The sequence below is a fragment of the Grampus griseus genome (assembly GCF_964374135.1).
Source record: "Grampus griseus genome assembly, chromosome: 5".
Lineage (NCBI taxonomy): Eukaryota > Metazoa > Chordata > Mammalia > Artiodactyla > Delphinidae > Grampus > Grampus griseus.
The window spans coordinates 30,508,843-30,535,449 of NC_138998.1; the positions used below are offsets into that span (position 1 = coordinate 30,508,843).

Below are 26,607 nucleotides of genomic sequence, written 5' to 3' on the forward strand. Positions count from 1 at the left end.
TTTTTTTGCGGTACGCGGGCCTCTCACTGTCGTGGCCTCTCCCGTTGCGGAGCACAGGCTCCAGACGCACAGGCTCAGTGACCATGGCTCACGGGCCCAGACGCTCTGCGGCATATGGGATCTTCCTGGACCAGGGCATGAACCCATGTCCCCTGCATCAGCAGGTGGACTCTCAACCACTGCGCCACCAGGGAAGCCCAAGGGCTAGTCATTTTTAAAGGTACATCATCATTATTACATTTTTTTTTACTCATATTCATCAGATTTGGACAGTTAAAATTGCTAATTGTAGTGGATGCTATGTATACACTACCCAAATCCCCACTTCAGGACTGAAGGACTTCATTTTCTTAGTTAGTGGGAGTGTTCCTGGGGTTTTCAGACTTCCCTGGGAATTGCTGTTGGCTGAAGAGAGCCACTCGCCCAAGCTCACATCCCCTTCCTTGGAGTAGCCTGCATTCAAAGACTAGTCCATTAAAGACCTGGCTCCCATGTGCCACCATAGGACAACCTTGAAGAGCCCTCCCAGCTTCAGAGCTCCCTGTGGGGTCATCTGAGGCCTTCGTTGTGATACATCCCAGCCTAATTTGTTCTTCTGCCCCTTCCTTCCTCACCTGATAAACTTTCAGCACACTGACCTCTCTCCCAAGAGTTTCACTGCCTAGGAACCTGACTTCCAACAATGATGAACTTTAAAACTTCTTTGATTTGTAACAGATTTGTAAAGTTTAAAGCAGCGGTCTCCAACCCTTTTGGCACCAGGGACCGGCTTCAGGGAGGACAGTTTTTCCACGGTTGGGGGCAGGGGGGAATGGTTCAGATGGTAATGCGAGTGATGGGGAGTGATGGGGAGCGGCAGATGAAGCTTCGCTCGCTCGCTGATCACCTCTTGCTTTGTGGCCAGGTTCCTAGCAGGCTGTGAACCCCTGCTTCAAAGGATTTAACATCTACCAGTTTTTCATGTTTATGAGAAATATTCAGGTAAATGTTGAAAGAGTCACGTAATAATATAATGAAAGAAAAGGATCAATTTGTATAGTGCCAAACATACAGAAAAAAATTCTTATTAGAAAGAACATGTTTTGTAATGGAACAAAAAGGAACCTTCTCAAACATGTTGAACAAAGATCTTGGCATTTAATTGACCTCTGCCCGCCCAATCATTCATTACTAGTGTTTCTGCAGTTTCATTTTTATCACCTTTTGTAAATTAAAGGCCACCCGCTGCCCGCCCCGCTTTGAGATCAGGCTCACACGTTTTTATTGACTTTTTTTTTTGTTTATTGGCCTTGCCATGTGGCATCTTAGTTCCCTGACCAGGAATTGAACCCATGCCCCCTGCAGTGGAAGCATGGAGTCTTAACCACTGGACCACCAGGGAAGTCCCTTTATTGACTTCTCTTGAGAAAATTTAAAATCTGGACAAAGAATTTTTTTCTTTTTTGGTCATACTGTAGAAAATGGAAACGTATGACGTATATTTGAAACAAATTGAGTCAGATTGAGTCTATAAAAAAAGAGCCTTGCCCTTATGGTGCAGGAGAGATTTGCATAGCAGAAGAATCCAAGACTGCATTTCTGAACAAAATATTTGAAGTTTTTATGTCTGCAACATTTGAGAGTGCCTTTCCAAGACCAAGTGTGCCACTTGTCGTCATTCATTGAAATGTTTTGTCATTGCTTAAGTTACTGTCCTCTCTTGGATTCAGGAGTTTCACAGCAATGTGATCTGGCTGGCAACAAAATTCTTTTTGCTGCTAATACAGCTTTTTTTTTTCCCCCTCTCTCTTCTTTTTCTGTATTTCTTTCTGTGTGACTGTCTGTATTTAGGTGGTCAGTACAGTTATTTAGGCCATTTGGAAAGGAGTGGCTGATGAAAAGTACATTATCTTATTCAGTAGTGATTGCTGAGGAAATCGGCTTTAGAATCAGTAACATAAGTGAACCTAGAAACTTCTTATTTAAGAATTCTACTTTTTTGAGTATTTTAAGATAACCAGTTAGTACTATTTTTTTAAAGTTCCTTTAGTAATGATTTTAAGAAAATCTCAATGAATATAATTATTATATTTTAGCAAGTGAAATTTTTCATTTTTATTCTTTTCCTCCTTTTGCCTTAGAGCTTTAATATAAGTATCTGGTAACCTTTAATTTTGCTAATCAGTTTTGATGTGGGTCCATTTGTTGGGAAGCAAATTTAAGCTGTGATGGAAAGCATATTTTATTGAGTTAGTATGTAGAAATGTATCTTATATGATATCCCTTCTGTTTCATGTTGCTTACATTATCAGTAAAAGCAGAAAACTGCTTTCTCTCTTTTGTAGGATACCACATATTTGACAGCTGTGGAGTTCTATACTGATTTTTTCCCCTCTTTCCAGATACTTTTCCGTATATACCATATATCTGAGTATCATAAGATTTATTTCTTTTTGTGAATTCCTTGACTGTTTAATACTCTGGTTTCCAAGAATGCTTCTTGGAGAAATGGTATGATTGTTTTAATTATTAACCGTGACCTGCCTGTGTGCATTTTTTGCTTTCTGATAGTGACGTTAGGATTTGTTTATATGAGACTTGGCTAATTTTCCCTGATCCTGAAGTGTCATCTCATCAACAACAAATAAGGCTTATAAAAAATTACTTGCATTATCTGAGGTTTTTGATTAGGCATTCCTTGTTGCTGTAATAGAAGCATTACCAGGAGAAGGAATTCTGGACGAGTGGTGGTAAATACAGAATGTTTTGATTCTGATCAGTGCTCTTTTTGTGCCTGTTAGAATTATATAATGCTTTTTTTGGTCAAATGACAAAATTAAGCCATTGAGATAGTTTAATTCCTTAAACCATTTTCTACTTTTTTCAGTTTTCATTTTACTGAAATTATTTTCATTGGGATCATTTCTTTTCCATGTAAGCTTTAGAATGAGGAATTGATTTTGTAGTCTCTCTGTTGCTGTTCACATCTAGTTTATCCCTGTCAGATTTTAACCTTTTGTAGCTTTTGTAGGTTTTATTTTATGATCATTATTATTGCCAGGTCCAGTGTTCACAAGATCGTTTTTTAGTCATTCACTAAGTTTTGCTAAGCATTTTAGCCATTATTGGTTTTATTTTTTCTTGTGTCCTCTCTCCGCACTTCTTAAACTTAATTTCCCCCAGTCATCTGGTCAGGATATTAGTGGGGTTAAACACAATCACTGTACAAAGGAGAATAAAAGATCTTGTTTCAGAAGCAGTTAAGGCATAATTTACTGGGTAGTCTGCATGTCAGCATAACATTTATAGTATGGTCCACTTTTACCAATGGTATTCTGAAGTGAATGAATTACCAGTGGCTTTGTTCGAAGTTGGAATCAGTTATGTATTTAGAAGAGTTTGCCAAAACTAATCATATCTTTGTTTGCTTATACTAAGGAGTTGTGCCTATCCCTTGTATGGAGAAAGGGGCAAGCTGATTTGAGACCTACTTACAGTTTGCTTATTTATTTTGGTGCTGTGGGTCTCTCTTTCAAACTTAGGCTGCTTTGTAATTCTTGATGCTGTCAGTTATTCTTCTCAGGGGTAAGGATAAAGTGCGTGGCAACCAGTCCAAGTGCTACCTTTGGTCTATTAATACTGTAAAGTAGTGATTTGAATGTCTATGTTAAATCTGTTTAATAGAAGGAACGTTTTATGGCTAAAAAGTATGTTTACTGAGAAGAACATAACTTTTGAAATGGTTTTTTTTTTTATGTCAGAATTAAAGCCCTTTTCTAGGGCTTTAAGATTTTTTTCCCTTAAGTTAAACCTAAATTTGGTTTAAAATTTATTTAAATAATTGATTTTGTTAGGTGTGATAATGGCATTGCGATTACATAAGAAAATGTACTTTGTAGTGATATATACTGATGTATTTAGAGGTTTGCTGGGATTTGCTTTGAAATACTTAAGAACAAAAGATGGGTAGATGAAGCAAATGTGGCATAATCTAGATAATTATTGAATCTGGTATACATAGGTATATGAAGATTAATTATACTACTTTCTGACTTTATGAAACTACTATAATAAAAAGTTTCACCAAGCTAAGAGCATTAAAAAAATCTGATATTAAATATCTTAGCAAATTTCTTGCCAATATTTATGTATTCCCAGAAATTCCCAGAATGACTGTTGTGGTAATCTAAAATGAAATTTTAGTCTCAAATTATAATTGGGTGATTTGGGGATGGGAAAAGTGAAGGAGAGGGAGAATAAAAAAGGAATTAGTAACTTCTATTAAAGTGAAGAGTAAAAATGAAATTTAGTCTTTAGTATTTTTAGGGTCAGTATAGCATCATTTAGTATTATTTAAACAGGGCACATAATATCAAATTCATTTAGTTAGAAGACAACTTGTATTGATATTATGTAAAGGAAGATAATTCCTGTGATATATTGCAGAGTAAGAATTCAAGGCAGTGCAGTGGGAAAACTTTTTGTCATGAACTATAAATTTTTAAGGTCTGAAGATGTGTTTTGAGCAAGTCTTTTTGTACTTGAGTGTGAAACTATAGCGAACATGATGTAAGCTAAAGCAAATTAAACCTTTCCCCAAATACTACCCAGTTTTTATAGTACAGTCTGCCAGTAAGTGATGCACTTCCGCTTGACTAAGATTGCCCATCCATTTTACTTTCTAGTATAAGATGTATATTTACAATTTTAAAAGTGTTATCTGACATTTCTTAGTTTTGCAGGGAGGAGTTTCCTTAGGGACATGTAGTAAGTATATGGCTAACACTTACCCCAGCTCTAAGAAGCCTCTGAACTTTTTCTTTGTTCCTGTATCACTGGAGCTGCCTTTGTTGTGAGGTGTAAAGAGAACCCTCTGGGACGCTTTTGAGGGTTAGGATACTTAGCTGAGTGCATAAAACAAGTTTGCCTATAGGCATCTTTAATGATAGATTAAAATTTCAAATATTTGTGTTGAGGAATGGTTGGGCAATCCAGTAGGTAATATGAGACCACATAGTGGAAGTTCTTAGGAACTCATTGGTGGTGGAATTATGAATCAATAAGTGATAATTTTAGTGTTTTCTAACCTATTTTCAGTTCTTAGTATTAGGCATAGTCTCCTAAAATCTCGTAGAAGAATACACAGATGTGGAGGGTGTAAGTCCTTTGAAGATGTTTGGTACCTCCGGGAGGTTTTGATTGACATGACTGGTGAAAAGAAAATCAGTGATGGAATGAAGGCCAGAAGAGGTAATCCTTACTTATCACTTAGCTTGTACAGTTTGCAAATCATTAGGGCTTATAAAATGATGACATTCAAATTATGTCATTCTTCATTTATTAGTTACATTATTCCCATAAAGAGAAACTTCTCATCTGTGATTTGGTTATTTGGTGGTTTAGCTTATATATAGGTAAGGTAAATCAGAATAAATACTTGCTTCTTGCTCTTTATTTACCAGTTTTCAAACTAATGAGCTGGTTCACTAGCGTCTGATTTTTTTTCCTTTTTTTAAATGAACTCTAGAGATTTGAACATTTTAGGTGTGCTTTATATTCCATTGCATTTATGCATGCTCAGATTTTCTCATCTTTGGTCACTGGAAACCTCTGAGGTTTGCTCCTGAGTCCCTTTAATGTTATCCGGATCTTTGATAGTTTCCTTGCTTTCCGGCATAAGAAGGTAATCAAAACTCATCTCGTCTAACTTATGCCACAGATCTAGAATCAGCCATTTGTCCAAGAAGCTCTGATTCCTTTGAATAAGAAATTGTTTTTCAACATGGTTATCTGAGTTCATTGCCACTGTTGCCACGCCTTTTCAGTGTATAATATGTACTTTTAAGATGAAAACATGAGTTCATACTGATAAATCCAATTGAAATTCAGGACTACAGGATTTTTTACTTTTCACATCTTATGACTTCCTTCCTCCTACTAAAAAAAAAATCTAGATTCTCAAGGACATCAGCATTTACTTTATCCCACAATTAGACACTAACACTTTATAATAACTATCAACACTACCACCAATAAATGTAATTTCTGAAAACAAAACAAGGATGTAACGTTAGAGTCAATTTTCTGTTTTAAAGTCATTTGAAGTAGTTAACTGAATAGTTATACCATCAATTTGATAAGAAATTACAGTTTTGGTACATTTTACTTTTGATCTGTAGGAATTTCCTTTAAATTTTTTAGTTTTGTTATATAATTATGTAAAATATTTACATGGTTTAAAAGTTAAATGCTACCAAACAGATTAAACCTAGAATAGTGAAATGCTGTCCCTTTTCACTTTGTTCAATCTCTCCTTCCCAGTAGATGACGTATTTCTTTTTAACCTTACGGTTTATCCTTTTAAGCGTGTACACATCTCTCTGTATGTATTAATATCCCCTACAGCCTTCCTTAGATTAAGTCTGCTACTTTAAGGGATTCCTGTATTGGGTAGAAAGAAGGTTGGACTCTGTAACTACTGGGGCCTTGTCTTAAGGCGTTTTTATTTATTTATTTTTAGAGTTGTACAAGCATCAGCACGATATGATGTTAGAACATTTTAATCACCCCCCAAAGTTCCATTGTGCCCATTTACAATTAACCCATGCTCCTGCCCCCAGACCTAGGCAATCACTATTTCTGCTTTTCTGTCATTTTTAGACATTTTATATAAATGGGATAATACAATAATGTACTCTTTTGCATCTGGCTTTTCACTTAACACAGTGTTTCTGCACTTCATCATGATTTGGCTTGTACCAATAGTTCTTTTAATTGCTGAGCAGTATTCTTTTGTATGAATATACTACATTTTGTTTATTCACTAGTTGATGGACATTTGGATTGTTTTTGTCTGAGTAATGCTGCTATGCATATTCACAAACATCTCTTTATATGGATGTATATTTTCATTTGTCTTCAAATAGGCTCCTAGGAGTAGAGTTGCTGGTTTGTATGGTAAATGTTTAACTTTTAAAAAAAATAAATTTATTTATTTTTGGCTGCATTGCGTCTTTGTTGCTGTGCGTGGGCTTTCTCTGGTTGTGGCGAGCGGGGGCTACTCTTTGTTGTGATGCACGGGCTTCTCATTGCGGTGGCTTCTCTTGTTGTGGAGCACGGGCTCTAGGCGCGCAGGCTTCAGTAGTTGTGGCACCCAGGCTCAGTAGTTATGGCTCACGGGCTTAGTTGCTCTGCGGCACGTGGGATCTTCCCGGACGAGGGCTCAAACCAGTGTCCCCTGCATTGGTAGGCGTATTCTTAACCACTGCGCCACCAGGGAAGCCCTGTTTAACTTTCAAAGAAACTACCAAACTGTTTCCCAGTGTGATTTTCCATTTTCTATTCCCACCAGTAATATAGAAGGGTTCTGATTTCTCCACATTTTTGCCAACTCTTGGTATTATCCCTCATTTTGAGTTTATCCGTACTAGTAGGTGTGTAGCAGTATGCCATAGTTTCACTTTCCTTAATAACTAATTATACTGGCATATTTTCATGTGCTTATTATATATTTTCTTTGGTGGAATGTTTATTCAAATCTTTTGTTCAATTTTTAAATTGAGTTGTCTTTTTATTGATTTGCATAAAGTGTTTTTAATGTATCATGTTGTAAGCCCTTTATCAGATATACAGTTTGCAAATATTTTTTCTCAGTCCATGGATTATCTTCTCATTTTCTTAATGGTGACTTTTGAAGCACAAGTTTTTTATTTTGTGAATATCCATTTTACAATTTTCTTCCCCTTTTGTGCATTTGATGATGCATCTAATACTGCCCAGCCCAAAGTCATGGTTTTTTCCTGCATTTTGCTTTGCTTCTGAATTTTAGCTCTTAGATTTGTATGTGTATGATCTACTTTGAGTTACTATTTGTGTATATTGTATATGTTTATTTTTTGGCATTGGGATATCAAAGTGTCTCACACAGTGTGTTGAAAATACTCTTTTCCCCTGTTGAATTATTTGGACAATCTTGTCAAATAGATCAGTTGACCATAAATGTAAATTTCTTTCTGGACTCTCTATTCTGATCCATTGATTTATGTACCTATCCTTTTGCTATTACCATACTGTCTTGATTACTATGGTTATGGAAGATTGTAAAGTTAGTAGTGTAAGTCCTCCAACTTTTTTGTTCTTTTTCAACATTGTTTTGGCTGTCCCAGGTCCTCTGTGATTCCATATGAATTTTGGAATCATTCTGTTAATTTCTTAAAAAAGAAAAAGCCACGTGGGATTCTCAAAGGGATTATATTGAATTTATAGATCAACTTAGGGGAAAATTGCCATCTTGTGTGAGGCCTCTCTGTCTAACCTGAGCTTGTGTAACCTCAGGCTAGTAAGAGCTGAGCCGTTTGTCCTCCCCAACTGGCCAGCTTCTGACAAGTCACTTCCAGTGATAATGCCTCCATGTTTATGCATTGTCTTCTGTACTAAGTGGAATGAGTCCCCTTCCATCACAGCAGCTTCTGGTTCTCACAGGGTAACACTGATAGAGCTGGGTGGTAGGGTAGAACCTGGGTAGCCCCGGAACAGAACACCACAGATTCCCACTGTCCTTACCTGAAATCAGTTTTTCAAACATAAATGCTTCTCACATGGTTTTATGTCTTTGGCTGTGAAAACGACTCTTTGTCAAAAATTTTCAGGTTTATAGTTGCTTTTAAGGGAGAGGGTTTGCTGATTTCACTAGCTATAACCAGAAGTACTTTCTGTCCCAGTCTTAAATTATGTAATGTATATAAGAAAACAGGTGCTGCTTTGAGTTAATTACTATTTGTCCTGAATTGGGAACCAATGAGCAGTTGCTTCTTTGGGGAGCTAGTTGTTTTCTCCTTTTTAATTCATATGTATAGATCATTTATAGTTTAGGAGTTATATCAAGTTGGGGGATCACTTTCACTTTTATACTATATTGCTATACTTTGGATACTTGTGGTTCATGACCACGGTCATTGTGTATTCTGTCAGAAGACTTTGAGCCCAGTATTATACTCTGTTTTTTTTTTTTAACTACATTTAAACACTTCTTTCCATTGTCATTGTATTTTGATTTTCTATAAAAGAATTTAGTAATATTTCCTTTTTTAATAAATGAATATAGTTCTTTTCCATCATAACTATATTTTGGTCTTCTCTTAGTTTATGACTGGTATATACAATGAAATGGTTTGAAATTGTACTTTTTTCTGTGAAGATGCCATTGTACTGAATGATTAGTGCCCTCAAAGGATGTTTAATGGGGACAGGGACTAACTCTCTCTTGCTCTTATCTTTTTCCCATGTCTAACACAAAATAAACAGTATGACTGTGCTCAGTATGTTGTGGCATTACCAACAGTTGGGTTAGGTTGAGGTCCCAAGAGTTTTAAGCCTAGTTTGTGCTTTTAGTGACTGATCACCACCTCTTTCTAGCCTTTGGAGAAGAGAATATGAAAGTGGACCAGAACATACTGATTTGGGGGAGAAACGCAGACTGAGGAAGATTCTGTTTGAGATAAAGGAATGGGGAATATGGCATGGAAGTGAAGTGAGCTATTGAGTATTTTTCTGTTTCCTGTAAGTTACATGTTTTGTTATCTGGTCTGGTGAGTTTAATCCATCTTAACTTTAATAGATTACTTATAATCTCAACTTCAGTATATGAAATTATAAATTTATTTTACTAAAATCTTTGCTTTCCTCCTTTTTCCTTCTTAGGACATTTGCTACAAGATCCTATTGCACCCACCAACTCCACCTGCCAACACTATGTCTGCAAAAGTTGTAAAGGCAAGAAAATGATGATGAAGCCTTCATGTAGCTGGTGCAAAGACTATGAGCAGTTTGAGGAAAACAAGCAGTTAAGCATCCTAGTGAACTGCTACAAAAAACTCTGTGAATATATAACACAGACTACATTGGCACGGGATATAATAGAAGCAGTCGACTGTTCTTCTGATATTTTGGCTTTGCTTAATGATGGATCATTGTTTTGTGAGGAGACGGAAAAACCCTCAGATTCATCCTTTACTTTGTGTTTGACACATTCCCCTTTACCTTCGACCTCAGAACCCACAACTGATCCTCAAGCTAGTTTATCTCCAGTATCTGAAAGCACCCTCAGCATTGCTATTGGCAGTTCTGTTATCAATGGTTTGCCTACTTATAATGGGCTTTCAATAGATAGATTTGGTATAAATATTCCTTCACCTGAACATTCAAATACAATTGATGTATGTAACACTGTTGACATAAAAACTGAGGATCTGTCTGACAGTTTGCCACCTGTCTGTGACACGGTAGCCACTGACTTATGCTCCACAGGCATTGATATTTGCAGTTTCAGTGAAGATATAAAACCTGGTGACTCTTTGTTACTGAGTGTTGAGGAAGTACTCCGCAGCTTAGAAACTGTTTCAAACACAGAAGTCTGTTGCCCTAATTTGCAGCCCAACTTGGAAGCCACTGTATCCAATGGACCTTTTCTGCAGCTTTCTTCCCAGTCTCTTAGCCATAATGTTTTTATGTCCACCAGTCCTGCACTTCATGGGTTATCATGTACAGCAGCAACTCCGAAGGTAGCAAAATTGAATAGAAAACGATCCAGATCAGAAAGCGACAGTGAGAAAGTTCAGCCACTTCCAATTTCTACCATTATCCGAGGCCCAACACTGGGGGCATCTGCTCCTGTGACAGTGAAACGGGAGAGCAAAATTTCTCTTCAACCTATAGCAACTGTTCCCAATGGAGGCACAACACCCAAAATCAGCAAAACTGTACTTTTATCTGCTAAAAGCATGAAAAAGAGTCATGAACATGGATCCAAGAAATCTCACTCTAAAACCAAGCCAGGTATTCTTAAAAAAGACAAAACAGTAAAGGAAAAGATTCCTAGTCATCATTTTATGCCAGGAAGTCCTACCAAGACTGTGTATAAAAAACCCCAGGAAAAGAAAGGGTGTAAATGTGGGCGTGCTACTCAAAATCCAAGTGTTCTTACATGCCGCGGCCAACGCTGCCCTTGCTACTCTAACCGCAAAGCCTGCTTAGATTGTATATGTCGTGGCTGCCAAAACTCCTATATGGCCAATGGGGAGAAGAAGCTGGAGGCATTTGCTGTGCCAGAAAAGGCCTTGGAGCAGACCAGGCTCACTTTGGGCATTAACGTGACTAGCATTGCTGTGCGCAATGCTAGTACCAGCACCAGTGTAATTAATGTCACAGGGTCCCCAGTAACAACGTTTTTAGCTGCCAGTACACATGATGATAAAAGTTTGGATGAAGCTATAGACATGAGATTCGACTGTTAAATCAGTGGGTCTTTAAACCTACCTCTGGTAGGGAAATAGCTACAGTTTTACGGCAGCTATGGTTTTGTTGGTTTAACTTGCCGGAGCTCCTGCATATAGATCACTTGTATCAAGTGTTTTCATTGCTAAGTTATATGTGTTAGTGTCGGGGAAATAGTTTGCAGATAATGGAGGAGTAACCCTACAACTATATGTCCTTAGTTCTTACAGAACCTCATAGTTTGAGAACAAATGCTGATGCAACTGATTTATACAAAACGAACTTTGGCAAGGAAAATAACATTAACCTCACTGTTTATGGTCATGCTTTGTGCATAATCAAAGTTTATGATTAAATGTAAGGAAGTGGTATCTAGTCAGTCCATAAAGATTGTGCTCATATTTTGTGAAAAAGTAACCATTAGTTTGTTCAGGAGACTCAGTGCTACCTTCAGATGCCATTGATGTTTCTCCTGTTGAAAAGCTGATGTGTCCAGCTCAACCTTTGTGCTGACATAATACCATTTCTAATCATGAAAATTGGCTACTGGTGTATGTAGCAGTTCTTAAATCAGCAGTATTATGAAAGAAAAATTGCCCCTCATTAGAATGTTGAAGAAATCTGTCTTTTAAAAGTGAACAAACTGAAATTCTGTCAGACTGCAGATGTTTTTAGCTGTTTATGCCACAAAACTCTTCTGAGTTGATCCCCATTTTTAGTTAAGTCTGACTCATTTCTAGGGAAAAAAATCCTTCACTTTGAGCAATGTTCTAATAAGATAAATGAAGTGGAGAAGAACAGTTCTATTCTGAAGGTAATTGAATTTAGACTATGGTATGTGACAGAAATTTTTAAAAAATTATTTAAATGTTTTATTTAGAAATTGGGATTTATTTAAAATAATTTTAGAATAATGCTCCAAAAGTTACTCAGATTTATGCATTATACCTATTGCCATTGGCCACTTCAAAGTGATTTTCGTTTCCTCTGTTTGCCACAGACTTTATTTTGAATGTGCTTTTTTCTTTCTTTCCTTTTTTTTTTTTTTTTTAGGGTGCTATTCATTGTGGAGACTTCTTTATAGAGGCCTAATAAAAATGCCTTTTTATGAAGCCTGTGCGTTTAGTTGGGTTTGAAGCTAGGAGGATATTCTTTAGAATACTCTTTTGCATGTAAAGCACAAACTATGTTTCAGTTTAAATGCACTTCTTTCCTGTAATTTTTATGGGGGAGATAAGTGAGTCACAACATTCTGTTGAAGGGAAATCTAGTCAGTTGCTTGAAAGAGCACAGCCCAAATAAAACAAGGACTGACTAGGTTGTAAAGAAATGACCTTATGATTTAAAAGAAGAGTTGCTGCTTTGACAGTGCTTATTTAAAGAAAAATACTGCTGGAAAATTTTCAGTTTCTACTACGTTCACCACCTCTCCTGAGATCTGACATATGTTGAAGTTATGTTTTGATTTGGCACACAGCATGTTCAATGATGGTTACTCACCTAGTACAAGACATGGAGAAGAAACCTTTGGACACAGAGCAGATGACACCTTCTGTTTTGTAGTGTATCCTGGTGTCATTTTCTGTGAATGTGGTCAGGTAGAGTTGTTTTTGTTGTTGTTGTTGGGTTTTTTTTTTTTTTTTTGTCTCTTTTGGTGGGTGGGGGTGGGCTAAAGCCATAGGAAGAAAAATGTGATGTATGTGTCCAGTATGTACTATTTTGTTTTTGTTTTGCGAGAAGAGTTGAACTATTTTTGATAACAAGAGTAAATGGTGGAAAATGCTTCTTAGTTGTCTTGTCTTTATTTGCTTTCCAAGTTTCGGAATTTTATTTAATTCCTCTAAGTGTTAGCAGTGTCTTATGAAACATGTATTTGCCTAAAGTTTGTAACAATTTTGTGTTGGACGCAGATGCCCTGCTATATAAACTTGTAAATCTGTTCTTTATTCACTAATGATCACTGCAAAAATGACTAGAAATGAGATTGTACACATGGATGATTAGGATAAATTTTGCAAATCTCCCAAATTTTCCTAATATTATGATTTTAAAATTCCTTGAGTACTTTATTGATTCCCAAGTTTGATAATCTTAGTTTTGTGTTTTTTGATGCATGGGAGGTTGGCAATATAGATAAAGTGAAAATCATTAGTATGTGAGGGCCTTGATTGTTATGTAATATTGCCAATGATGAATTCAGGTTTTTTTTAGCACAAGTTTCTCTTTTTTATGCTGGTATTCTCACTGCCACACTTTTGGAAACCTGTATTACACCTTAAATCTATCAATAAATGTTAGTTTTGTAATTCTATGTTGTAGAATACTGAGGAGTTTGGGATAGCACGCTCTGAATGGCCTGTATTATATGCATTTGGGGAAGAGTATTAATTACAGTGCCTTGATTTTTGCGTTGTTTTTCTTTATACCGTGAGTTATTTTAGGAATGCTGACCAATGGCTAACAAGGGATGATTGAGAAATTATTACTGAAGTAACTGGATTTACTTCAACAGGATTTAAAACCACCAAAACAATAACAGCATTTAATATGACTCATCTTCACTTGTTCTTTTGAGTCCTTGTAATTACCATAAATGATCCAATGATCTTTCACCTTAGGTGACAGAAGTTTTAAAGCTGACAGTTTTAGAGCTAATCTTTTTGATTAGTTTCCATAGGTCTACATCTCTAAGCAGAGATGTAATACAGTTCTAGGATAAAGAATTCCTTCACTGTGTTCTTAGTTTTCTTAAAATAACTCGTTGGTGACCTCGCTGAAGAAAAGTGAAAGTTTAACAACCGATGAAAAGTAAAATTTCTTTTCCCGTATCATAGGCAACAAATATAAAATGCTTTAGAAAATACTAAGTTCAAAGTATAGAATGGGAATCTAATGTGTGGATGGTACTTTAATTTTTCTCCCTTATTTTAAAAAAATTAAGTTTTAGGTATCCAGATAACAATTACACATTCTTTTAAAAGAATATACTATATATAAGGCTTAAAGTCTCCTTTGATCCCTGTGAACTTCTCACTTCCAAACCCAAATTCCTATCCCCAGAGGAAATCACTTTTCATTATGAGGTGTTATCCTTCCAGATCTTTCTTAAAGTGAATTTTTTTTTTAAATTTTATTTATTTATAGCTGTGTTGGGTCTTCGTTTCTGCGCGAGGGCCTTCTCTAGTTGTGGCAAGTGGGGGCCATTCTTCATCACGGTGCGCGGGCCTCTCACTATCGCGGCCTCTCCCGTTGCGGAGCACAGGCTCCAGACACGCAGGCTCAGTAATTGTGGCTCACGGGCCCAGCCGCTCCGCGGCATGTGGGATCCTCCCAAACCAGGGCTCGAACCTGTGTCCCCTGCATTGGCAGGCAGACTCTCAACCACTGCGCCACCAGGGAAGCCCCCAGATCTTCTTTCTTTATAAAGTTTTCCCAGGGGTTCAAAGAGTTATTCTCTTTGAAACTCAAGTTTGTTTCTAATGCTACTCTTTCAAACATAAAAATGAATTGCAAGTGTGATTAAAACCAAAAGTGTGTAGTGATTATCTTAGTTCATATTTGACAACTTTATTTAGTTTTGCAAAAAGGGAAAAACAAAAACAAAAGTTAAATCATGCAGGCTTCTCCACCCAAACACACCATAACATTTCCAAAAGTTGAGCAAATGACTTCTCTCATTTGATCAATCTAGAGTTTTATAAACACTTTGAACAGTACACAATGACATAGATAAGATGCAGGGAAAATATACAGAATTTCATTAGTTTGATTACCTTGGCAATGTTATGCTATGAAACTCATTTTTCATTGACTAGCATTAAGATCATACCCTCAATTTAACTTTTATCAAGAGTCTTGGATATTGTAATAACTTGAAATTTCCAGTTGGGCAGTAATGATTATATTCTGCATGATCTTTACCAGAAAGTCAAATATATACTATCATCTTAGTTCCTCAGAATTCACATTTCTTACATTCAATACTAAGAAGGGAGTACAGTGAAACACATTCTTATGTCTGAAAATGTGATACTTTGGGTAACCTAAATTAAAAGCACTATCTTAAGTGGAATGATATTGTTAGCTGTACTTTTATAATAACTGTAGACTTTTGAAACCAGTTATTGACCAAAGTGAAAGAGGACTTCAGTAAGTAGAAACAAGGTCAAGTACAGCTATGTAGTAAAAAAACCAAAATCAAATGTATATTGGAAAACTGAATTTTTGCTGAGTCTTAGAAATAGTTTAGATCATTATGGCTAATAAAACCTTTAAACCATATCTGGCTTCTAACAAAATTTACCTTTTTAGCATTTTTATCTGAAAATGTAAAGTTGCTTTTGTTCCCTGGTAAAGGTTGGATGGGATAGACGGTAAATTTCATGTACCACATAAACACTTTTAATCCTAATAATTTACCAGTGTGTTTAGATTATTTTTTGTAGTGTTTCCAAAAAATTTAGTCACTTTTAAGCTTTTATTTATTCTTTGTGAACTGTTAGAAACTAACTTTTAATACTTTCTGTAATAGTTAAATGGAAGGTCAGTTCTGATCATGAAGGTAAAATAACAGGAAACTGGGAGGATACTGACAGGAAGGATTGCTAACTCTATTAATAACTACACTAGTTGATGGTGCATTTCCTAAATTCTCCTTTTCTCCACTTTTTGCCTACCACAGCCCAAGGTTTGATTGTTTCAAAGTCTGGCCATCACACCAGCAAGGGAACCAATGTGGGGTGCAAAGGAAGCTACTCTGACATTTAGGACTTGAGGTTAAAACAAAAAATCCAGGAGAAAACTTGATGACTTTGACAGAAGTGGATATTAAAAAGTTTCTTGGGGGTTTCTTTTATAGTGTCAAATTTCCATCCTTTTTAATAGTTTATTTTCAATTTTATCTTCAACAGTATTGCGGGGCTTGGCTGCATTGTGGCTTGCTGAAAAATGTATTCTGTGTTGACCACATCTACCACTATAGTAAACATGAAGTTGCTTTCCTTTATGGGTGGCATCACTGTTTTCTTCCATTTTTGTGATAAATACTGAAGTGGATGCAATATTTGAAATAGTTTCTTTTCAACATGAAGTTAAGGAATAATGTTTAGATTGAGGCCTTTACTGTTGGCCTAGTCTAATATTTAGTGATGAATATGTCTAGTAAGAATTTTCATATATAATTATTTAAGTCTTCAAGTAGGTCTTCTGATATGAAGTATAGATGGGACATCAACTAATTTTTAGATTAATCACTCAATAATTCTCTACAAATGTTAGATGAGTTAAAAGGAAACTTCCCCCCCCCCCAAGTGTGAGTCATATTCTGTACGTGTCTTCAGTTAACAAGTTTTTCTTCAGATTTTATATAAGATCCACAGTCAGGATGGGGAGGGATTATTTAGAGCTTGCCAGCAAGGTTGGAAGGCCCAGTGGTTACAATACCTGAGGATGTAAAGTGACTAGCAGTTTGGCAGGTCATTGTGAAATTAGATTAAGTTCAAGATCTTTGAACTCCAGTACACATACAATTAAAAGAAGTCTCTGAGATGTTTTGGCAGTGCTTTTATTACCAGGGCTAATTCAGTTCTGGAGGCCCTGACTGCTTTTTCAAGTTCCAGAATTTTTTGACTCAAGTTTTCTGCAAGTGAAGGCTTCTTCTGGGCTCCATAGGAGCCCTGATGGGCCTCAGGGATGCTGGACAACAGAGGCAACTCCTGCTTTTGTGCAGAGAACTGTGCTTGGCACTGTCCCCAAGAGATCCTTGGTACATTCAGGGGTGAAGAGTGCTGATTCACAGACGTTGGAAGGTGATGTATATCTTACTTGCTTCTGAGGAAAAGCTCTGTAAGAGGTTTGAGGCAAATTGGAGGAGTCTCCCAAACTGGGTATGTGTATCCAGAGCTATTGCTCAAAAACGTTAAAAAAATTCCTAGTGCTGCAGATAACGCACTTGCAGAAATCAAAGCCTTTAAAAAGCAATATGCAAACTACAGCATCTCTTCACAAGAAAAAAACATTTAAAATACGTATCTCCCTTTCATGTAGACATTGGCAGCTATTCTTCATCCACCGACTGAAGCTTTCCACATTTCTCTGAAAGGCTTGAGGTCACTATTTTATTGCCTTTGTTTCCAATTTCAGAGGGAGAGGCAGGTTCCTCTGTTTCATAATCTTCAAAGGAGCTGAAAGAACAGCAAAAGTGAGTTACTGATTTTTTTAAAAGAAAGTTTTAATGTTTGGGTAGAAGTCAGTATAGCAAACTAGAGACAAGACCAGCTAGCAGAAATACCCTGAGTTGCTAAATGGTAGCTGTGAACAACTGAGCCACCCTGGAGGGGACAGTGCTCTGGAACAGAAAACACATTCTTCTCCCTTCCCTGTTACTTACGTTGAAAACGGGCTGAATCAAGCCTTCCCTAGAGGCTTTGATGGGAATGAGAGCATTATGGATGAAGCTAGGTTAGGGAGGGTATGAGGTCTGGAAAGTATGAATTTTACATGAATGCTTTCATTGGTGGCTTCCATGCGGAGTGGGGAACTTTCTCTCAAACAGTTTTATAGCTTCCATGGCTTCCAAGAAGTACGTTGAAGATGTATATCTGTGTGTACATAGAGCAGATTAAAGTCCACTCATGGGTTTCCCTCCATTCTTTGCAGAACTCCACAGCATATTCCCTCTTTAGAGGTTACTTGTATTTCCTGAGTTCCATATCCTCCAGGCCACCCCTCCTGGCTATTCCAGGTAGGGATGACAAAATATTTTATCTCAGAATGATGGCTGCTTCATCTGTGCAGAAATTTCTGGATATATAGTCCTTTTATTAAAAAAGGTTCCAAGACTGCCTGGTGATGAAAAATATGCTGAGGCAGGAATACCTAGTAGGTGGCACCTATTCATAGAGAGTAGAGAATATTACATTTTTATTAAAAAGCTTATCTGATGTTTGGAAAACGTTGCCCTGAGTACCATTTATGATCCTGTCAGAAATTACTTAACTGTCATTTTGCAAAAATATTCCATACTTAATTTCTGTTTCTACTCCTCTCCCATCTCCTTGAGGCCTCAATAGTTATACGCCAGTTATGGTGTATGTTGAATAAGGAGGCAATAAGGAGAGTAAGTTTGCTTTAATGCAATTGAAGCAGGGTTGATGGTAGAGGCTTCATTTCTGGGCGGAAAAACTCTCAAAGAAAAGTTAATTCTAGAAATGCAGTGTCAGACACTGGCTGCTTATTTCCTGTCAGAATGGAAGGCATTTTCTTCCTTTTGGTAACCTAACTTGCTGTCTGTGAGCTCTCAATGCAGATCTGGGAATGAATTAAAGAGTGAAGTCTGAACTGAGACTCATTCACAGTAACTATTTGAGCTCCTGTTGCTAAGCATGAGCCAAATGCTAGGGATACAATGGTGAAAAAGACCGACCAGCCCCTTCCTCACAAAGCTTGTAGCCTAATGGAGGTCATCTGGAATAGTGGCTAAGTGGTTTAGCCTTAGAGCATGGACTTTGGAAGTTGAGTTCTAATCTCAGGTCACTTAATATGACTTTGGGCATGTAACTTAACCCCCCTGCATCAGCCTCCTCGACTAATAGCAGTTCCTACCCCTTATAAGGGTTGAAAAGAGATTAGGTGAGAGGGCCTACACATCATAAACTCTTGGAAAATATCACATATTATTCTCGTGATGGAGAAGTGCTGGGGCTTACTGAAGCAGGATGGTGACACCTCATCCTATACTGGGGGGCAGGGTCACAATTTTTTTTTGTAATTTGTGAATAAAAAATCTTTTACAAAAGAGTATGTATTTTTCCCCCACTGTAGCCTCATACAGAAATGGGATTTCCAGCAATGGATTTGATCCAATCTAGTACCTAAAAGTATTCCAATGCTTTGTGGGTTGGATGTAGTAGAATGTCACCTGCATTTCTTTTGTACTTTCAAGGCACCAAGAGCAGTAATATACACAGAGACTTTGGAGGAATCTTAAGTTGGAGGGAGCTCATTCAGAACCTCTTGTCAGTGCCCTGGTGAGTCCTTTTACCCTAACTCAGTAGTTCTCAGCTGGCGGTGCTTCCCCCCACTCCGGGGGGCTTTTGGCAGTGTCTGGAGCCATATTTGATTGTCCCAACTGGGTAGGTCCTATTGGCATCTAGTGGGTAGAGTCCAGGTGTGTTGCTAAACATCTTACAGTGTGACAGAAAGTGCCTCACAACAGAATTACCCAGCTTAAAATATCAGTGCTGTTGTTGAGAAACCCTGCTCTAACTCTTGCCCCATTACGGTTAGTGCATCCCAGCATCCTGGACTAAGCTCTTCTCATTTTGTACTTCCCTGAGCAATCAGTCATTCTATGGCTTTATCCACCACTTGTTCACCTGTGGTTTCTAAATGTACATGTCTAGCCTCAGCCTCTTTCTAAGTTGGAGACTGCCACATATCCAGCTGTCTATTATGTGGCTCTTCCCATATGGCAGCGTGTACAAACCTGGACTCGTCCTTCCCATACCCCTGGTTCTCCCTATTTTAGCAAATAGCACCATAATCTACCTACTCAAAGCCATAAACCTTGTTATTCCAAGCTCCTCTTCCTGCCTTTCCCCTTCCCTCTTCAAATCCAGCCACTCTCTCCTACCACTTTCAATACCACATGGATGCAGTCCTGCTGCTTCCTCTCCATTGCCGCTGATTTAGTTCAGGATGCTATACTTTCTTGCTTGGATTATTGCAATAGTTTTCTAACACTTGGTCTTCTTGCCTTCGCTTCTATCACATACCCTTTGCTTTTGCCATACCAGACTGTTTACAGTGTCGGAATAGGTCTTGGGACCTAATGCCACGGTACAATACCTGTTTTTCAGTGGCCTGCAGTGCCCTTCCCCCTTTGGTTAACTTGTGCTCATCTTTTAATCTGAGATGTCATTTAAAAGGTTCTTGATTCCCAGTGCCTGAGCTTCCACCATCTCTTATTTAGATGTCTGTAATGGCCTCCTTATTTGTCTTCCTGCCTCTATTGCCCCTCTACCAATGTAGCAGAGTAATCTTCAAAAAACGCAAGTGGGGTTACACTACTACCTTGTTTAACTTTTTTCAGTTTCTCCCCTAGGCCCTGCATGATATGGCCCCTGCTAATCTTTCCAGCCACATTTCCCTCTGTTGCTCACTATACTCCAGCTACACTGGCCTTTTAAAATGTCCTCAACACAGTTTCCTGCCTCAGAGCCATTGCTTATATTTTTCCCTCTGCCTAGAACATTTTTGCTCCCTGCTTTTTGCATAACTTTCCTTCTCAAATTTTAGGTTCTCATCACCTCCCTAGGAGATTCTTCTTCCCTCAGCATCCTAAGTTGCAAGCCTCTCTCCATTATCGGTTTACCCTGTTTATTTCTTTCATAACTGTATAATTAAATAAATGTCATCCCTACTCAACTGTAAAGTGTCCATTTTATAACTCACTAATTTTCTTGGGCTATATAGTCTAGTGCCTGGTGCTAGGTGCTTAAAATGTACTGTTGAATGAAAAATGATGTCCTAATGCTTTTGTAAAACTGTGTGTTGAGTTGTTGGGGAAGGCTGGAGTCAGTAAAATGGTGAGGGTGCAAGGTCACTTTAGTGACCTTGAAGTCACTAAAGTCAGAACTGCAAGAGCCTTAATCTTTATCCTGCTCTCCAGGAATTCCTGAGGGAGAGAGAATGTTTACTGATTCCTTCTAAATGACCAATTCCAGGTTTACTCGTAGGTCACTGGGATTCCTCTGGGCTCAAATGAAATTATTTTATGAGGTATTCTCTGTTAATTGGCCATTTTTAAATGAGTAGAGTGGTCAGAGCTTTAAAGCAGAACTCATAGAGTTCACAAACAGTTCACTAAGAAACCCTAGATATCAAATTGAGAACAAATTCTTTAACTTAGTAGTAACATAGTAGCAACTACTAGTAACTTCATAGTTAGCATAAGGGAAAATGATGGTTCATATACTTTTGCAATTTGCAAAATATCAAATATCATATTTTTGCTAGCAATATGATAGCCTTTAGAAACCTGTTTCCCTAAGTAAGTTTCCCCTTTCAGATGAGCAATTTCTGGGCAAAAGTATTAGGACTAGTTCTGCAGATTCCTGGGATGGAAGTATAATAGCTGGAATGAGCAGAAATAATGACTGGCACATATGTGGTCTGACAAAGAATTTGTATGCAGTTTCAGGGTGTTGTCTGGGAGTTGTGGTTTGATTCCACTTCTGGGATTCTGACTACAGGGGCAAAGGGATAGAGTATTTGATTCAGGGCTTATCTGAGGAAATCTAAGATATATGCTGGCTATATGTATAAAATAAACTGTTAAATAGTTCTCTGAATTGGAGTCTATAACACTTTAGAAATAGGAGTGGATGAATTTTACCTTTATACTTTTAAGAACAGATAACCTAAGTCATTTATATAAAATGGATTACCTGAAATATCAATACTTTAGAAGTTAGATATTTGGTTCAGAGAATTTCCTTATTGACCCATTCAGTAACTATTATAGAAAATCTTTTGCTTCAACTTTTGTTAAAATTTCTTAATATGTACCACCTCCTTTCCTGCCTCAGAAAGTTGATCCTACTTCATTTTTTTCTTTATTTTTGGTTGCGTCAGGTCTTAGTTGCGGCACGTGGGGTCTTCGTGCGGGATCTTTCATTGAGGTGTGGGCTCTTCGTTGTGGCACCCGGGTTTCCTCTCTCTAGTTGTGGCATGTGGGCTCCAGGGCGTGTGGGCTCTCTTGTTGAGGCACGCGAGCTCAGTAGTTGTGGCGCGTGGGATTAGTTGCCCCGCAGCATGTGGGATCTTAGTTCCCGACCAGGGATCAAACCCGCGTCCCCTGCATTGGAAAGCGGATTCTTTACCACTGGACCACCAGGGAAGTCCTGATACTACATTTTTGATGGCTGAGGATCTCTTGCAGTTCTAGGGTCATGAGTCATCAGTTATTAATTCTTATTTATTTTGGATGTAGATAGTATAAAAATTTTAGAATAAATTTTAGATTATAAAATAATGACTCAGAACTATTGGACTTGTAAGATTATAACTCATGCCCCAATGTATACACACACGTACCCCACCCGCCACGATCCCTGCTCTTCTGCTAAATTCTCCCACCTCACTCAGGACAGCCGGGCTCCATACAGCCCCTTACCCCAGACTTGACTCTCAATAGCATACATTCCTGGAGGACTGCTCCAGTGGGTTTCTGACGGGCCTTCTTTGCCTACAGTGTCTTATTTTCCAGTGCTGAATGAAGTAAATGTAGATCTCATACAAGGTGTAAGTCAGTACATGTTTATATTTAGTATAAAGGAGAAATCCACCTTTAAAAACATTCAGTAGAAAACAGTTCTTAAATTATCTAAATGTCCCGATGATAGGGAAAATGGATGTGTTATTGCTTGAGAGAATACTCTGAAGCATTAAAAGTCATGTTTTTGAATACACTAGTAACATTAAGCATCAAAAAGAAATATACCAAGGTATAAATAATGGTTACCTCTGGATGACTGAACCGAGGATGATTTTAATCTCTTTATATTTTGCAATTTTTCTGCAGTAAGCTTATCTTTCTCTACTAATCAGATAATGACTCTCAGAATGAAAAAGAAAATTGTGTTTAAGTTAATCAAATGTAAAGCTGTTGGTGAAACACCAGAATATCCGGTAAGAAAGTATTTTTGAGATAATGTAAAAGATTCTTAACTAAAAATCTGAAGTAATCAAGTATTTGTCAGATTGGCAGAGAATCTTGTTTCTAATTATTACAGGCTGCGTTTTCTTAAGATAGCAACATAGAGGACCCTTTAGCCTGCTTTTCACAGTTTCTGTGGAGTTTTAAACTTTATTGCAGAAACCATAAGAATGTTAACTATAAGTTTGGTGTCATAACCTGTTGTCTTCATATAGGTGACACATAGTCATGGTCATTTAGTTGACTAGGTATATGTAACTGGTACCCTGGCTTCCCCTATGACCGTTCATTACTTTGATGCTAGATGGGATACTTCACAATGTTTGCAAACTCATACTTATGGAGACCATTTACCCTCTTTCACCTCACTAAAATATGGAGTCATTACCAGATTACTTATTATTTTTTAATTACTAGGTTGCTTATTGAAAGCATTACCTAAGTACAAGCCTTGAATCAGGAGGTACAGGCACTTGGCCCAGAGGTGACCTATGATGTTAGATGGTAAAGTAGATAGAGAATTTCAAGTTGATTTTGGAGGGTCAAGTTGTTTGGGCTCCTGCGTTATCCTTGTAGTGAGGGTAGCTGCCAGGTTACTGCTGCCTTCTGTGCCACTCAGTAAACATTTGCTGAGGATCTCCTACATCCCTAACAGTTTGCCAGGTGCTGGTATTACAAGATGAATAAAACAAGGTGCTCTGCCCTGAAGGAGCCCATGTTCCAGTGGAAACACAAATAGGTCCATTGCCAGACACTGTTAGATACGTTATATACATTATCTTTAATTCTCAGTACAGTCCTGTTGTTCATGCAACAGATATTTACTGTTGCCAACTGTGTGCCATGTTCTGTGCCCTGGGAATGAAGGGAACAAGGTAGACAGTGGAATGCTAATGTAATACCTGACTAAATTATAATTCAGAGAGGTTATGTAATGTGGCCAAGATCACAGAAGTGGTAGTAATAATAGCCATCGTTTATTGATTACATAGGCACTATGCCTAAGGGCATAATACATTATGTACATTGTCTTATTTAATCCAGAAACAGCTTGGTGTGGCAGGTGGTATCCTCATTGTATAGGGGATGCTGAGGCTTGCTCTAGTGATTGATAGAGCAAGGCTTTGAAGTTAACTAAATTTGTCTAAATCCAAATTCTGTGCAACTAAATTTGTCTAAATCCAAATTCTGTGCTTTTAACCATGATGTTATATTGTATCTCTTCTCCTTCAGGGAGAAGTAATAGCTATTATTTGTCAGGTATCTACGATGTGCCAGGTGTTTATATGTATTATCTTTGATTCTCACAACCACCTTGGAAGGTGGTTGCTGGTATCTTCTGAAACTTAGCCTCAGGAGTCAGATAACCTGCCCAGCTGGTGAGTGGGAGGTAGAACCAGATCTGTCTGGCTCCTAAGCTTATGCTCTTTCCATGGCACTACCATGCTTCCTCCCTTTCTAATATTTGATTCTGGTAATTTCTGTTTGGCAAACTCACCCTAATTTATTTGTAATTCCTCTTGAGATGAAGCCCTAGGTGATGTAGCCTTGGAATTCTGGGTCTGGCTTTGCTTTTGAACCATGTCAGTCAGTTACTAACAACTATAATAAAGAGGCCTTTCTTTTCCTTTGTTGACATTCTAGTGCTCACCCTACAGGCCATGGCTGTTGTAAGGCTTCTCCTCTCCCCTTGAGATCTCATCACCCACATGTGCTCTGTGTAGGCCTTATCTTATCTCCCACAACATGAGAAGATGGGTGTCCAGCAGAAGCCTCTCATATGCACTGGTCAAATTTCACTACAGCTGGTCTCCGCATCTCCTCTCGTGACCCCTCACCTGTATTTCTGTCTGTATCCCTTTGCTTCCCCTCTCTGCCCTCCACACACACTGGCACCTTCTTTGAGCACTACCACAACTCGAGAAAAACTTTTGCTTGAGCCAGTTACCTATTCTCTTTAGTTGCCATCTGTTTTCTCTCCTTTTTAGACTAATAAACTTCTAAGTGTTTAGACCTGCTATCTCTATTTTCTCCTTCCTCTAAATCAGGTTACAAAACAATATGTAGTATAAAGTTCCATTTCTATAAAACAAATTACTTATCTATTTGCAAAGAAATGTCTAGAAGGATATACTCCCAAATGATAAGTCAGGCTATCTCTGGGTGGTAGATTTTAGGTGAAGATTTTTATCTTCATTTCTAACTGTTCTGCAGTGAATACATATCAGCTATGTAAACAGATAAAGGAGAAAAATAACTTCTTCCTGTTTATTAAAGTAGTACATGTTCATTATACAAACATTATAAATTATAGAACAGTATAAAAAACCAAAGTACTTGCAATCCCACAGCCCAGAGTTAACCACTGTTAATATTTTGGAGGCTTATCATTTAGCATGTTTATATAGATACACATTTTTAATATTGAGATTATATCACAAGTTTGTAACCCTGATTTCTCCATGTTACATTTTTGTGCAACACATAATTTAAATGTCTGCAAAATATGACACATAGATACCATGACTTACTTAACTAACTATTCTATTATCGTGCATTTGTGTTGCTTTGAATTTTTTAATTTTATAATTACCTGTGACCAATGCCAACTGTTTGGATAGAACAGTTCTATCTAAATTTCTGATTATTTACAATTGATACCCAGAATTAGAATCGGGAGTCAAAGCGTATGAATTCAGGCTTTTACAGCATATTGTCAAATTAATTTCCAGGGAGGTTGGGCCAATTTGCTTCTACCAGCAATATGTTACTACAATGTGCTGCTTCTATGAGAGAGCAGTTAAGACACTTTATTTTAATTGTATCTGCCTGTTTTTCCCTGCTAAGGCAGGGATCCTGTCTGTGTTCACCAATATCCAGTAGTGCTTAGTATACAGCAGGAATGCAAACATGTACTGAATTCATACCATCTCTTAAAAAATTCCTGCCAATTTAATAAGCTAAACTTTTTTGGGTGCTTGCTTTTTACAAATGTTTTATTTAAGTTTAATTTACATATCATAGAATTCACTGATCTTAAGTGTTCAATGTGTTTTAGTAATTGTGCAGTCATCACCACAATTCAATTGTAGAATACTTTCATCTCTCCATCTGCCTTTCCTCTCCCTGTGCTTGTTTGCATTCACTTTGTACTCTCAATCCTGGAACTAGGCAACCACTGATCTGTTTTCTGGCTTATAATTTTGCCTTTTCTAGAAATTTCATATAAATGGAATCATATAATATGTAGTCTTTAGTGTCCGGCTTCTTTCATGTAGAATGGTATTTTTTAGATTCATCCGTGTTGTTGCACGTATTAGTAGTTCTTTCCTTTTATTTATTGAGGTATATTTGACATAGAATAAATTGCTCATATTTAAAGTGTATAATTAATAAGTTTTGACTTTTGTATATACCTGTAAAACCAACACCTCAAGATCATGTAAATCTCCACCCCCTGCCCCCCCCCAACGAAAGTTTCCTCATGCCCCTTTAGAATCACTTTTGCCCTCCCCAGCTAACCACTGATTTGGTTTCTGTCATTCTAGAATTTTTTAGAAAATTTTTAAAAATCGTGATATTTTCTTTTTTATTGAAATATAGTTGATTTGCAATACTGTGTACTTCAGGTGTACAGC

At 37.5% G+C, this 26,607-nt stretch overlaps 2 protein-coding genes across 4 annotated transcripts in view; one reads left to right on the forward strand and one right to left on the reverse strand.

Moving 5' to 3' along the window:
- Positions 1-13,519, forward strand: part of MSL2 (MSL complex subunit 2) — a 36,363-nt gene extending 22,844 nt beyond the window's left edge. The window contains exon 2 of the mRNA XM_082655029.1: positions 9,679-13,519. Coding sequence (XP_082511155.1) covers positions 9,679-11,270 — 1,592 coding nt within the window. The 3' untranslated portion in view covers positions 11,271-13,519. The remainder of the gene's footprint in view (positions 1-9,678) is intronic.
- Positions 13,520-14,803: 1,284 nt separating this feature from the next.
- Positions 14,804-26,607, reverse strand: part of PPP2R3A (protein phosphatase 2 regulatory subunit B''alpha) — a 223,888-nt gene continuing 212,084 nt past the window's right edge. For all 3 annotated transcript variants that reach the window (XM_082654434.1, XM_082654435.1, XM_082654436.1), the window contains one exon: positions 14,804-17,432. In XM_082654434.1, coding sequence (XP_082510560.1) covers positions 17,306-17,432 — 127 coding nt within the window. In that variant the 3' untranslated portion in view covers positions 14,804-17,305. The remainder of the gene's footprint in view (positions 17,433-26,607) is intronic.